Source organism: Phalacrocorax aristotelis, chromosome 8, assembly GCF_949628215.1.
Source record: "Phalacrocorax aristotelis chromosome 8, bGulAri2.1, whole genome shotgun sequence".
Taxonomy (NCBI): domain Eukaryota; kingdom Metazoa; phylum Chordata; class Aves; order Suliformes; family Phalacrocoracidae; genus Phalacrocorax; species Phalacrocorax aristotelis.
Window position 1 is genome coordinate 39,342,363 of NC_134283.1, and position 11,765 is coordinate 39,354,127.

Consider the following 11,765-nt stretch of genomic DNA (forward strand, 5'->3'; position numbering starts at 1 on the left):
CAAAGAGCCGAACTACCTGCAGTGCTCAGGACAGCCCTCTATGCCATGGAGGGACACCCAAATTCTAGCAAATTGACAGCCTCGCTTTTTGGCTGCTGGTTTTACTTTGCAATGCAGCGCCATGGCCATGCTGGCGCATAAAGATGCTGTCCAGTTCTGCCGGGGGAGCAGATGAACCTTGAATCCTCTTAGCTGTGGTGAGATGCAAGGAGAGAGGAGCTGGGTTTTCACCCTGAGCATAGAGGAACAGATGGGAAAAGTCAACTGCAAACAGCTTTGCTGTCTGGCTGCCTCTGGCTGATCAGCTGCCCCAGCTGAGTTATGATCTGTAAGGTCAAAATACTTAGTGATGTCCAAAGAGACCATCAGATTCAACTGACTGGCAATTTTAAATGTGGGTTTTGCTCAATCAGTCCAGATCTGCTGGACGATGGCCACAGCAGAGAGGCCAAGCTGCTGAGGGTCACATCTACCAGCCCAGCATTTGTCTGCCTACTTGGAGCATATTTCAGACATGTCATAACTCTCCACATTCTCTGGATCATTCTTTCCTCTCCCCCCTCGCAAGGCAGTCCCAAATGGCAGCAGTGTTAGGAGTGAGGATGGAGGAGGGAGGACTCTCCTGCCTTCCTTTGCATCCCCCTGATGATGGGAAACACCAGCTCAGGGACTGAACTACCCCATTGTGAAATGACAGCACTTAACATTTTAATTGCAGTCAGCCAGGGTGCTAGGAGGTGCACAAACCAAGCAGAGAGGTGGTGTTCCTCCCTGCTCTCCCTGTGCTGTCGGTCCGAGAGAGCAAGAGAACTGACAAACTCATTGCAGCAGTGCAGGCAGCTGCTGTGAAAATGACTCTGCTGGGAAGGTTGCGCTGTGGGCTGATCTGTCCCTGCAAGAGACCCCCTTGATCTCCAGCCCTGCTTGATTTCTCTGGTCTATCCTTCAGACCCAGGCTGTGCCTCAGCCTGTCTTTCGGGCGGGTGGGACTGCCCACTGGGGAGAGAGGGAGAGGAAGAGACCGATTTGGAAAGATAGCAAGGAGGAGGAGGAGAGGCAGTGGGAAACCCAGCCCACCCTTTGGCTTCCTCCTGCCTCCTTCTAAAACCTGCAGATTCCTCCAGCCTGCCCAAGAGCCTGAAGTTTCCTCAGCCCTGTGGTCGGGACTGTGAGGTATGGCCCGAGACCTTCGCGTTTGCCTTTGCTGTGCTATTTCTCCCGGCATGGGGGTCCCAGTAGCCCCAGTCGCGGGGGTCCCTGGCCCGGGAGCCGCTCTCCCGGCCCATGGCGTGCATCCGATGCTCAGCAGTACATCGCTTGGGGTCGGGAGGTGGATGCTCCCCACCCCAAGCAATGGATTTAGAGACCCCTCCTGACTTCTCTTTCTCCTCTTTGCAGCATCTCCGATCCTAAACTGAGTCTGTTACTGTATCTTACTGCCGGATTACCAGCTTTAAAACTTTGGTGTCATCTGGCTGTAAAGCTTTAACCTGCCCTAATTTTTCTCTCTCCTCCCTTTTTCCCCCTCTGGCGTTTCAGTTGTGGGGTATTTCCTTAGCAAGATGTGTGAGACCAACCTCTGGGCACATCAGACCAACCGGCAGAGCAAATCAGACCTAGTTACAAACCAGTCCCAATTACACCCAGCCTGAGGTACGTTGGCAGGTGATGTTTTACTCACCAGAATATCTAGAGGAAGAACAAAAGAGCTGTTGACTTCATCTCAGCTTTTTCTTTTTAATGCAGCCACTCTTATTTCTCCTTATAAAAAAGGAGGAAGACACTCAGCTTTTTGTTCCAAGCAGACTTTGAAACCATTTCAAGTCCTGCTGCCCTGGTTTGCTTGACTGCAGCTGATCAGCTGTTAGAGAGATGGAGGTTGCAGGAGAGGAGGCACAAAATTTTTGGTTTTGTTTTTGTTTTTTAAGAACTTGGTCTCAGTGAGACACAATTTTAGGTCCACGCAGAAGAGCTGAGGGCCTGTTTCCTTTAAAGGCAGCCGCTGTCCTTCCCATCCCGTCCGGGTGACGTGCGTGTCAGTCTAACTCTGCTCTTTGTGTCCCTCCTCTGAGAAAGCTCCACTCTGTCGCATCCAGCCAAGAAAAGGAAACTTAGCAGGATAGGGGCTGAATTCCCACCCGAACCGAAAGGCAACAGTTTCAAGTTGGAGTGAAATCCGGGGCACTGGGAAGGTCGCCTGTACCCTAAGCCCTCAGTTAGCACTAACTTGAAACAGCCCTAAAACTCAGCAACCCCGCAAAAGGACAAAAGTAAATCGCAGCTGTTTGTTAGGGTCGATCAGGAGAATTTTAAGTGGAAATAAAAGGCTGTCACGTTCTGCGCAGCAGTTAAAGCCAAGCTATTGTCTGCCACATAGGCAGGAGCAGGGATGCGGGCGGTGTTGGGAGGGGGAAGAGGAGAAATAAACTTTTCAAACCCCTCCTTCCACAACCCTCTGCTCTTCCATGACTCAGCCCCAGAGGAATGTCGGCTCCCATGGAAACCCTTTCTAGGTCCCCTGGTCGGAGAGATGTCGGGGCTGCTATCGCTGAAGCGGCTGTGGCAGGACGAGCCTAGGGAATGCTTTGAAGATGGTTTGCATTTTTGCAGAATATTTAGCGGATGGTTTCTTCTCTCTCTCCTTTGTGGAGCTGTGCGAGATCAGCTTTCTGTATCCCCCGGGAGCCAGAGGGACCGCTTGAACCTGGCATAGAAGTATCCAGGCTGCTTTTGGCACTGCCCCATGTGCAGTCCAAACAAAAGAAAAAGCTCAGGCAGGACAGCAAAATGCTGTATCGCCTGCCCTTCTGACTGAGGTCTGCAAAGGGCTCGGCTTTGCACAGCTGCTTGCAGCCCAGGTCTCATCCATGCCTTTTCTTCCTGTTATGGATGCAATTTGCAACCTAGAAAAAGGATGACAGCTTCAAGCCAGCACACAACTAGAGCAGCATATAAGCTTGTGCCTTTATATCAATAAGGTCTGTAAGATCTTGAGCATTTAATAAGTGCAATCAGAGCTGCTCAACTCCCTGCAAGGGGAATGGGGTAATACAGTGTTGTGGTGTAGACGTGTCTTTAGTGACTCTGCAGGGACAGATGTGGTAGATAGATAGAATTTTTTTTTCCTGTGTTTTACTGGGAGTTTGTAAGTGTATGCATTAGCTAAAGGGAATTTCACTTCTATCTAAACCTAGCTTGGCTTTCTGAGCCTGTACACTGCATGCAAGGGGACTGTGCAGGTGGCAGGACCCAGGCTGGTTCTGCCTCGTCCTCTGCTCCTGCCCCGCTCCCCTGGGACCCAGTGCAGCTGCAGCACCTCTGTGTGAGCTGGCACCCCAAGCAGCATGGCCCTGACATGCAGGGGACCTGAATGGGGACTCACGCAAACAACTCTGACTTCAAACTAAATTTTATCTTGGGAGTGGCTGGCTGAGTAAAGCTCGGAGGTTCTTGCTTGCATAGGGAGGTCAGGGCCAGGCAGCGGGGTCACAGCCCTTGCATTGCATCTCTGTGGTGGCCACACTTGGTTACCCATCTGCACCTTGAAAACTGTGTCCTACAGTGGGGTCTGTAGGCAGAAGCTTCTTCTGGACCGATCCTGCCTTTGCATTCAGTCTGAGGTGCTGGGACATGCCAGACCCTGCAGAGCCTTGGAAGAGCAATGAGCAAGTGGAGGGTGGGTGCAGGAGACCCTGCTGCTCGGGCTGGCTGCCTCCCGCATGGCTCAGCTGGGGTGCAGGTGGGAGGCCGAGACATGGGAGGGTTTTTGCCCAATGATTACCCACTCCTGCTCTCGGCTGCTGGCGATGGGAGGTAGCAGCAGGGCCTCTTGCCCCGGTTAGTGGTGGAGGCAGATGGGGTTATTCCAGCGGCCTCAGGGAGGAGCTGTCAAAGTGGCCCAGCAGAGACTCCTCCCCACGCTAACGTGGCATCCCAAAAGGCTTATGCAACACTGGCCAGGGCCAGCGCCACATGGGCCACGCTCCACCATCCACGGACCCTCCTCTGGAGGTTGCACCCGCCCGGTTCTTGTCCTCCGGCAGCCCACAAAGGCCCCAGACTGGGTGGGAGGAGACAAGAGGTCCCTCAAACAGACCCCAGTGGCACAGACACTCCTCCATGCATAACTGCAGGGTATTTTCCCCAGTAGGAGAAACTTATTATGGTGCTACAGGATTGGGGGAGGGAGGTAAAGAGCTTGCCAGAGTAGCCTGCTTTGAATTTATGGACGTGCTGAGGGTTTGTGTCAGACCTCTCTACATCCCGTGGCCCTCTTGTTAGGGACATGGCTGCAAAATGCAATGAGCAGCCAGTGCTGAGGGATAGCTTGGGCCATGCTAGAAAGGCAAACCATCCAGAGGGGTTTAGGGGAGCGACAAGACTGTGTTTAGACAGAGACTGGGAGCTGAAGTCCCCACTTACGGTGCAAGTCAGGGCAAGCATTAGAAAGGCAGTGCAGGCCATGGGTCCTTCAGCCCATGGGTGCCAGGCACTCTCCTCCATCAGCAGCAGGTAGGAGGGCAGGCCTGAGGAGGGGGTGGTGACTGTTGAGACTTCTCTTATTTTATATTCAGCAGCCCTCTCTGTGCCCACAATGTGCTGGTTTCCAGCATGCCTTGCAAAGTGCTGGCTTCTGTTGATTCTGTTACGATACAGAATGACATAAGTCCCTGCTTGCTAAAACATCTTTCCCCGTCCTGTTTTCCTCTCTCCAAGATGACTCCCTGCTGTGCCCCATTGCTCTGTCCCTCATGCTGCCCTCTGCCCTCCGTGGGGCTCTTGCAGAGCAGTACCAGGCATTCCTAGTGCAGGGCCCCTCACTGGGATCACCCTGAGCCCCTCAGGCTGGCAGATGGATGCTGACCTCATGGTATGGCCCAGCTGTCAGCTCCAAAGAGAATCTGCTTGGATAGCAGGACCATGGTGGGTCCACAAGGAAACCTGCATGAGTGACTTGCACTGTGGGCCAGGCTCTTCTGCAGAAGCAGCTCTGCGTGCAGGGCTTCTGAACCGTTATTTCAGGACTTCTGGCCACCAGGCATTCAGGAAAGACCATGCCTTTGCAAAACAGCCAGCGGCTCACAGACGCTGCAATGTCTGTGCACAGACTCTGCCTCCAGGATGATGTTTTTTTCAAATAAACTGTTTTCCCATTTCCAGCGTGAGACAGCTCTGCAGACCTTGTTTGCTCAGACTCTTTCGTGCTCCTTCTTCCTCCAAACACAACACTGGCAGCTCTCACTGTCTGCTGGCTCCTAGCAAGCATGTAATTCCCTGAGCCCAGCTCACCGCATGCCCAGACTTTGAAATTCAGGGTTTTTTGGGCTTGGGGAAATGATCTGAGAGGGCCTCGGTCTGGGCTTGGGTTCTTAATGCCATCTTCCACGTGTACATGCACTGCCCTCTCTTCCAGGCTGGGCACTGCTGTGTTTCTGCCCAACAAGCATCACTGAACCTCAGAGCATCTTCCAAAGCAAACAACTCCCTTGGGAGAAGCCCAGGAGAAGCCTTTACAAGCAGGGGATGGCAGCAAGGGAGGAGGTGGCCAGATTCACCAGTACTTTTCCACCTCCCCCGCAAACCATCCCTCCAGATGTGAAGAACCAGTGATCTTGCCTGGCAAATGCCAGGAGAGGTCTCAGCAGCCTCCAGAGCAAATAAATGCAAGGGGAAGGGACAGCATGTACAGAGCAGGAGAGGGGGAAGCTGCTCAGCTGCAGCCTTACCAGAGGAAATGGGCTCATCTCATCCATCCCCACCACATCCCTTCTCTCCACAGGTCTTCCATCCCACCATGGCAACCAGCCCCACGACTCCATGCTCCCAGCTCTCTGATGTCCCTGGGAAGCTGCCCTCCATGCCCTGACACCTATTTTGCATGGGCACCCCGCCGGGGTTGGGTGAGGTGCTGAGATTGGAAGGAGGATTTCAGCCTCTGAATGCCCAGACCTTGCTAAATTAGGAAGCACAGCACAGCCTGGCTGGTGCCCTGGCAGCGCAGCATTGGCATGGTTTTATACCCAAAGAGCTGCCGTGCACAGGGAGGAAGGGAAAGGATGGACTGGCAAATTCGATATTCATCCATTCTTGTTGGGAGAAAAGACGACACCTTCTCCAACACTTTCTGTCCCATCAAATCCATCCATCTACCCAGCCCCAGGGAGCTGGTGGGATGCGATGCCCCAGCCACACAGGTGGAGCGGAGGAGGGTGAGCGGAAGGGAGACAGCGGAAGCCTTGGCAGGGGGACAAGTGCCCTCTCTGGCAGGAGACAAACTGGGGGTGTTTTGCTCTCCCGGCAGGCGGAAGGGAGCAGGCAAGCAGGCAGCCCTCACTGTCAGGAGTGGGGTGCCACTGGCATATTAAGCAGACAGCTGAGCTTCTCTCTGCCCTCACACAGAGGGGCTCAATCCTGCCAAACAGGAACTGGGGAGGACAAGGACAGGGTGATTTCACCAGCTGCGCTCTCCTTCTGGCTCACATTGTGGCCGGTGTTAGCTGGGCTGCCCGACTTATCCTATGGACTCCCTGCAACTGCCCAAATCGGGAGGGTGCAAAGGGCTCCTGGAGCTCATCTCCTGGCAGGACACAACCCCAAGGCACCCTGGGTCCCTCAAACCCAGTTTGGGGACCCTCAGGTCTGAGCAGGAAAGGGAAAAACTATAGCAGAAACCCCAACATTTGGGGGTGCTGAGGACGGGGGGACTGGTCCCTGCCAACCCTAGAGATTTCTGTGTCCATGTAGGAAGGGGTTTTCTACAGGATTTAATTCTCAAATGTCCCATCTCATTGTCTTTCTGTTCTCTCTTTCCTTCCTCCACTTTCATTTTTTATCTGATTGACATATAAAATAGTGGAGTTTCATTGCCTGCACCTGGGTCTCATACCAGGGGCTTTTAACATGAGAAATAGGGGTTTTGATCCAAAATAACTCTGTGATGGAATGGGGAACTGCCATTTTGACTGCAATTTTTCTAAAGGCATCCAGGAAAACAACAGAAATCTAAACCCCCACCATCCCATTTGGCAAAATCAAAATCATTTTTCTTGGAAACATGATTTGGCTTAAGGTTTCAGCTAGAAAAGCCAGCATGTGGGGCTGTAACATTGAACAGATGAGGCAGGAAATGAAGAAAACACCCTTTTCTAAGTGTCTGACTGCCGGCCGTGAGCTCAGCCTGGAGCCGAGCGGCACACAGTGGCCTCCTTCCTCATCCCTCCTTTTCCTTTCCTTTATTCAGGGACTGCTGAAAGATGAGGGCCTGGGTTTTTTTCCTTCTCTGCCTGGCAGGCAAAGCCCTGACAGCTCCGGTAAGTACAGGAGACAACGGAGCCTCTCTGCTGTGGGGGTTGTCCATCCAGTGTATCTGATGGGGATTTTCTTTTATAACAAATAAATCCTTGAGGGATGGTGGCAGTGGCGGGACTGTCTTCCCCATGGGCTCCAGCTCATGGTCATTTTTCCCTGCAGCAGGAGGCTCTGCCTGATGAGACGGAGGTCATTGAAGACCCCACCACAGAGGTAGGTGACTCTGCTCCTCCTCGTCACCCATTCCTTGCAGCACCCATCGCTCTGGGAAGAGCACCTCCAAAGCACAGAGGAGCAGGGGCAACGGGGGGGGATGCTCTGTCCCCCAGGAATGAGGCCCAGCTATTTTTGCACCTCTACCAGACACACTGACCTCTTTTGCAGGAGCCCGTGGGGGCTAACCCCGTCCAGGTCGAGGTGGGAGAGTTTGAGGAACCCACAGAAGATGTAGAGGAGATCGTCGCAGAGAGTAAGTTGCTCTTCCCCTTCCCTCCAGCAGGCAGAGGTATCATCCCTTCCCTGGATGGGGGAGATTTAGCCACCTCAAACAACTAGGGACTTCTTTGGGAGGGGCTGTAGCACAAGGATGATGCCAACCTAGATACACACTTAAAAGCAAAAGAAGGAGGTGCATGACCTCTTTCCAGCACTGGATTCTCTGTAACACCTTTTTTTACAACAGAAAAGTCATTGTGTTATTGTGCAGAAAGGAGGCCAGAATTAGCCCAAGAGCCAACACGGGCTTCTGGAAACCCTCACATCTTCCCAGTGCAGGGAGAGATGCTCGGGGCTGTCCCTGGTGAAGCCTCTGTCTTCCCTCTGTGCTGAGATGCCCCAGGCAGCCTGTGGGAGGTGAGGATGGGGCAGGCTCTGATTTTGCTCCCTGCCCTCTCTCAGACCCCTGCCAGAACCACCACTGCAAGCATGGCAAGGTGTGTGAGGTGGATGACAACAACTCGCCCATGTGTGTGTGCCAGGATCCCTCCAGCTGCCCAGCCACCTCTGGTGTCTTTGAGAAGGTGAGGACAAATGCTGCCTGATGGACTGGAGCAAGGAGGGACCTCTCACGGGACATTGCCAGAGATGGTGGGGAGACAGTCAGAGTCAGGGTCAGGGTGGCAGGTCCCCATCTGGCCTTGGCCGGTGGTGACCAGGGAGCTGTTGTTCACCCCAGGAAAGAAGTTAAACATCTCCTTTGGAGGCTCTCCCTGCTCACCCCCCAGCAAGGCTGGCCTTCGCCGTCCCTCACACAGCATCTCCCCATCCTGAGCAGGTCTGCGGCACTGACAACAAGACCTACGACTCCTCCTGCCATTTCTTTGCCACCAAGTGCACCTTGGAGGGAACCAAGAAGGGACACAAGCTGCACCTGGACTACATTGGGCCTTGTAAATGTAAGTGGAGCCATTCCCTTAGTCAAAAGGACTGCCAACCTGAGCACAGCCCCTCTGCCCATGGGCTGACGGAGAGCAAAGGGCTGAGGTGGGAGGGCGCTGGGGGTTTGGGGCTGCACATCCAGGTGCTGTGCTGACTACTGTATATGGCTTCCAGTCATCCCTGCCTGCCTGGACACAGAGCTGACTGAGTTCCCCCTGCGCATGCGGGACTGGCTCAAAAATGTGCTGATCACCCTGTACGAGCGTGATGAGGACAACAACCTGCTGACCGAGAAGCAAAAGCTCAAGGTGAGGGGCTGAGTAAGGAGCCTGGGAGCTCACCTCACCAATGGAGCCCAGCACATATGGGGAGCCTGTCCAGAATGACCTGTGGACAACCCATGTAAAGCCCTTCCCAGGGAGCCCCCTTGCACCCCATTCCCCTGCTGACAAGGTCTCCCTGGCCTCCCCTACAACAGGTGAAGAAGATCCATGAGAACGAGAAGCGCCTGGAGGCTGGTGACCACACCGTGGAGCTGCTGGCCCGTGACTTTGAGAAGAACTACAACATGTACATCTTCCCTGTGCACTGGCAGTTCGGGCAGCTGGACCAGCACCCCATCGATGGGTGAGTGTCAGCAGAGCAGGATGGAGGCCCCTGCCCTGTCCTCTTCCTGCCTGAGGACCGGGGTGATTTGGTGGCAGAAGGTGTCAAGGCTGGAGAAGTGACACAAGTGGGTGGCTGGTGGCAGAGGCACAGGCAGAGCCCTGTGGAGGCACAATCCCTGCACACATCTGGCAAGGGCTGGAGCAAACCAGGCTAGGGTAGAGGCAGTTTTACTTTCTGCAAATAGGTCTTCTGCAGAAAGAGGGGCCTCCCCCAGCCCCAGCTGCTCCCATCTCCTTTGTGTGGGGTTTCTGACTTCTTAGATTTACTGTCGTATGATAGTTCCCTAAAATATCTCAGTCCAAAGGCCCCAGGATAACTTCAGCAGCTGAAATAACAGCTGCTGGCTTAGCTGTGAACTGGGGATGAGCATGAGAATTAGCACACACACAGATATACCGGGTGGGGGCAGCCGGTGAGGCCCCCCAGCTGCTGGCTATTTTATGACTAGCAGAGCCGGTTGCAGAAGTAGATACCAGTCCTCGACCTTCATGACACTCAGTGTTGATACTGGGAGGGCACTGGGCCAGCAGCTAAACCAGACGGGATTGCTGGGGCCAGCACCTTGCCTTGCGCTGGCCCCCACACCTGGCAGAGCATCTCCCCTCCTGTGCGAGGGTGGCTGGCGGTGGCGGGCAGCGCGTTGACCGTGCGGTCACCTTGGCAGGTACCTGTCCCACACCGAGCTGGCCCCCCTCCGTGCCCCCCTCATCCCCATGGAGCACTGCACCACCCGCTTCTTTGAGGCTTGTGACCTGGACAACGACAAGTACATCGCCCTGGAGGAGTGGGCCAGCTGCTTCGGCATTAAGGAGCGTAAGTACTGAGTGAGAAGGAACAGGGACCCCATAAAGCACCCCCAAAGCCCCCACTTGGGATGAAGCAATGCATTACAGCCGGTCCTGGGGAGGGAAAAGCAGGGGAAAGCGGGGAGGCGGGGATGACAGGAGCAGTGGGACCCTGGCAGCATCCGCCTCCTAACCTCGGCTCTCTCTTTTCCTTCCACAGAGGACATAGACAAGGATCTTGTGATCTAAACCCCCAGCTTCCTTCTCTGCTGCCAACTTTGTCTTGTTTTAACCTTCCCACTTCCTTCGGTTTTTAAGCCGCTTTTGTTTTGTTTTTCCCTGGGAACAAGGTGCTAATATAGATCTAAACATATGTAGTAACGGTGCTAAGAGAAATAACAGTCCTCATTCATAGCCTAATCTATCACCACTAGATTACTCACTCGGCTGTTTCCACATGCTCTTACCAGTCCTTTCTCTCTCTGACATGTCTACCACTGACTGACCCTGTTCCTCTCCTAAATATCCACTCCGTCTCAGTATCCGCTCTCGGATCAACTTCGCTTAACTCCTTGCTAACAGCATAATCGTGGACACACAAAGACCTCTCAGCTGATTCACCGCCCCCAGTTACAGGCCGCCAGCAAGGGAAGGCAGAGCCAGAGGATGTAGGAGGACTGGGCTTTTTGAGCAGAGCAGCTGTGGATGACGTTCTGGTCACCCAGCTCATGGTAGGGGGGATGGAGAGAGGGGAGAAAGACATAGAGTGGCAGGATTTTGTTTTCCTTTTTTTTTTTCATTCCCAGGGCTTGAATTTAACAATCATTGGGCACAAAAGAAAAGGGCTAATCAAACAAATAGGGAAGTGCATAAAATTTAAAGTAAATAAAATGAAATGCATACCATCCTGTAAAATCACCTCAAAAAATAAAGGTTTGGAAGTGCTACGTGCTCTACCATTGCTCAGTGACTGCTGTTGTGTTTTCTGTGCTGCAAAGGGAGATTGGGTGCGGCCGCAGGTTCCCCTGGGGTGCGCGTGGCTGATCTTGCTGTTGCAATTCTGCTGTAGCTGAGGTAAAGCTCTTAGCTCTCCCCAGATCACAGTGCCCTTAAGCACTTCCCACCTCTGCCTTGGTTGTGCTTAAATTCCAGCCCTGCTCTCCCAGGGAAGCTGTGTCAGGCTTAGAAGGGACATTTCTGCTCAGAAAGAGGCGTGCTTGCCACACACTCGAGGCAAAGGCTGTAATATTTTTTTCCTGTTGTGGATTTTGGGGTTTAAGGGATGGGTGGGAGGGAAAGAAGAAGGTATTTGGATTTTGCTTTATAGAGAGGGTCCTGACAGGAGTGAAGCGATGGTTAAGTCTCACAGGCTGAGAACTCTGTTTTTTACCTCTGAATGTTTCCTGTGCCTTATATTATTAAATTTCTGCCACAGTGTGAGCAACCTGATGAGTCTCTGTAATAAAAAAATCATGATTTGAAACACTGACAATAAACGAGCTTGCAATGTTCCTCTGTTTCATCCCATCCCGATGAGGGGGATTGCACACACATCACCAACCTCATGCATGCATTCAGATTGTAATGCGGGCACCCCAGCCCCAGTGAAGAGTCTGGGCCAAGGTA

At 53.3% G+C, this 11,765-nt stretch overlaps 1 protein-coding gene across 1 annotated transcript; it reads left to right on the forward strand.

Moving 5' to 3' along the window:
- The first annotated feature begins 883 nt into the window (after nucleotides 1–883).
- Nucleotides 884–11,109, forward strand: SPARC (secreted protein acidic and cysteine rich). The gene is made up of 10 exons (XM_075102661.1): nucleotides 884–1,173; nucleotides 7,241–7,310; nucleotides 7,471–7,521; nucleotides 7,693–7,777; nucleotides 8,206–8,327; nucleotides 8,582–8,702; nucleotides 8,860–8,993; nucleotides 9,164–9,312; nucleotides 10,019–10,167; nucleotides 10,360–11,109. The coding sequence occupies exons 2-10, from the start codon at nucleotides 7,254–7,256 to the stop codon at nucleotides 10,386–10,388; spliced, it is 897 nt and encodes a 298-aa protein (XP_074958762.1). The 5' UTR covers nucleotides 884–1,173; nucleotides 7,241–7,253; the 3' UTR covers nucleotides 10,389–11,109.
- Nucleotides 11,110–11,765: the final 656 nt, after the last annotated feature.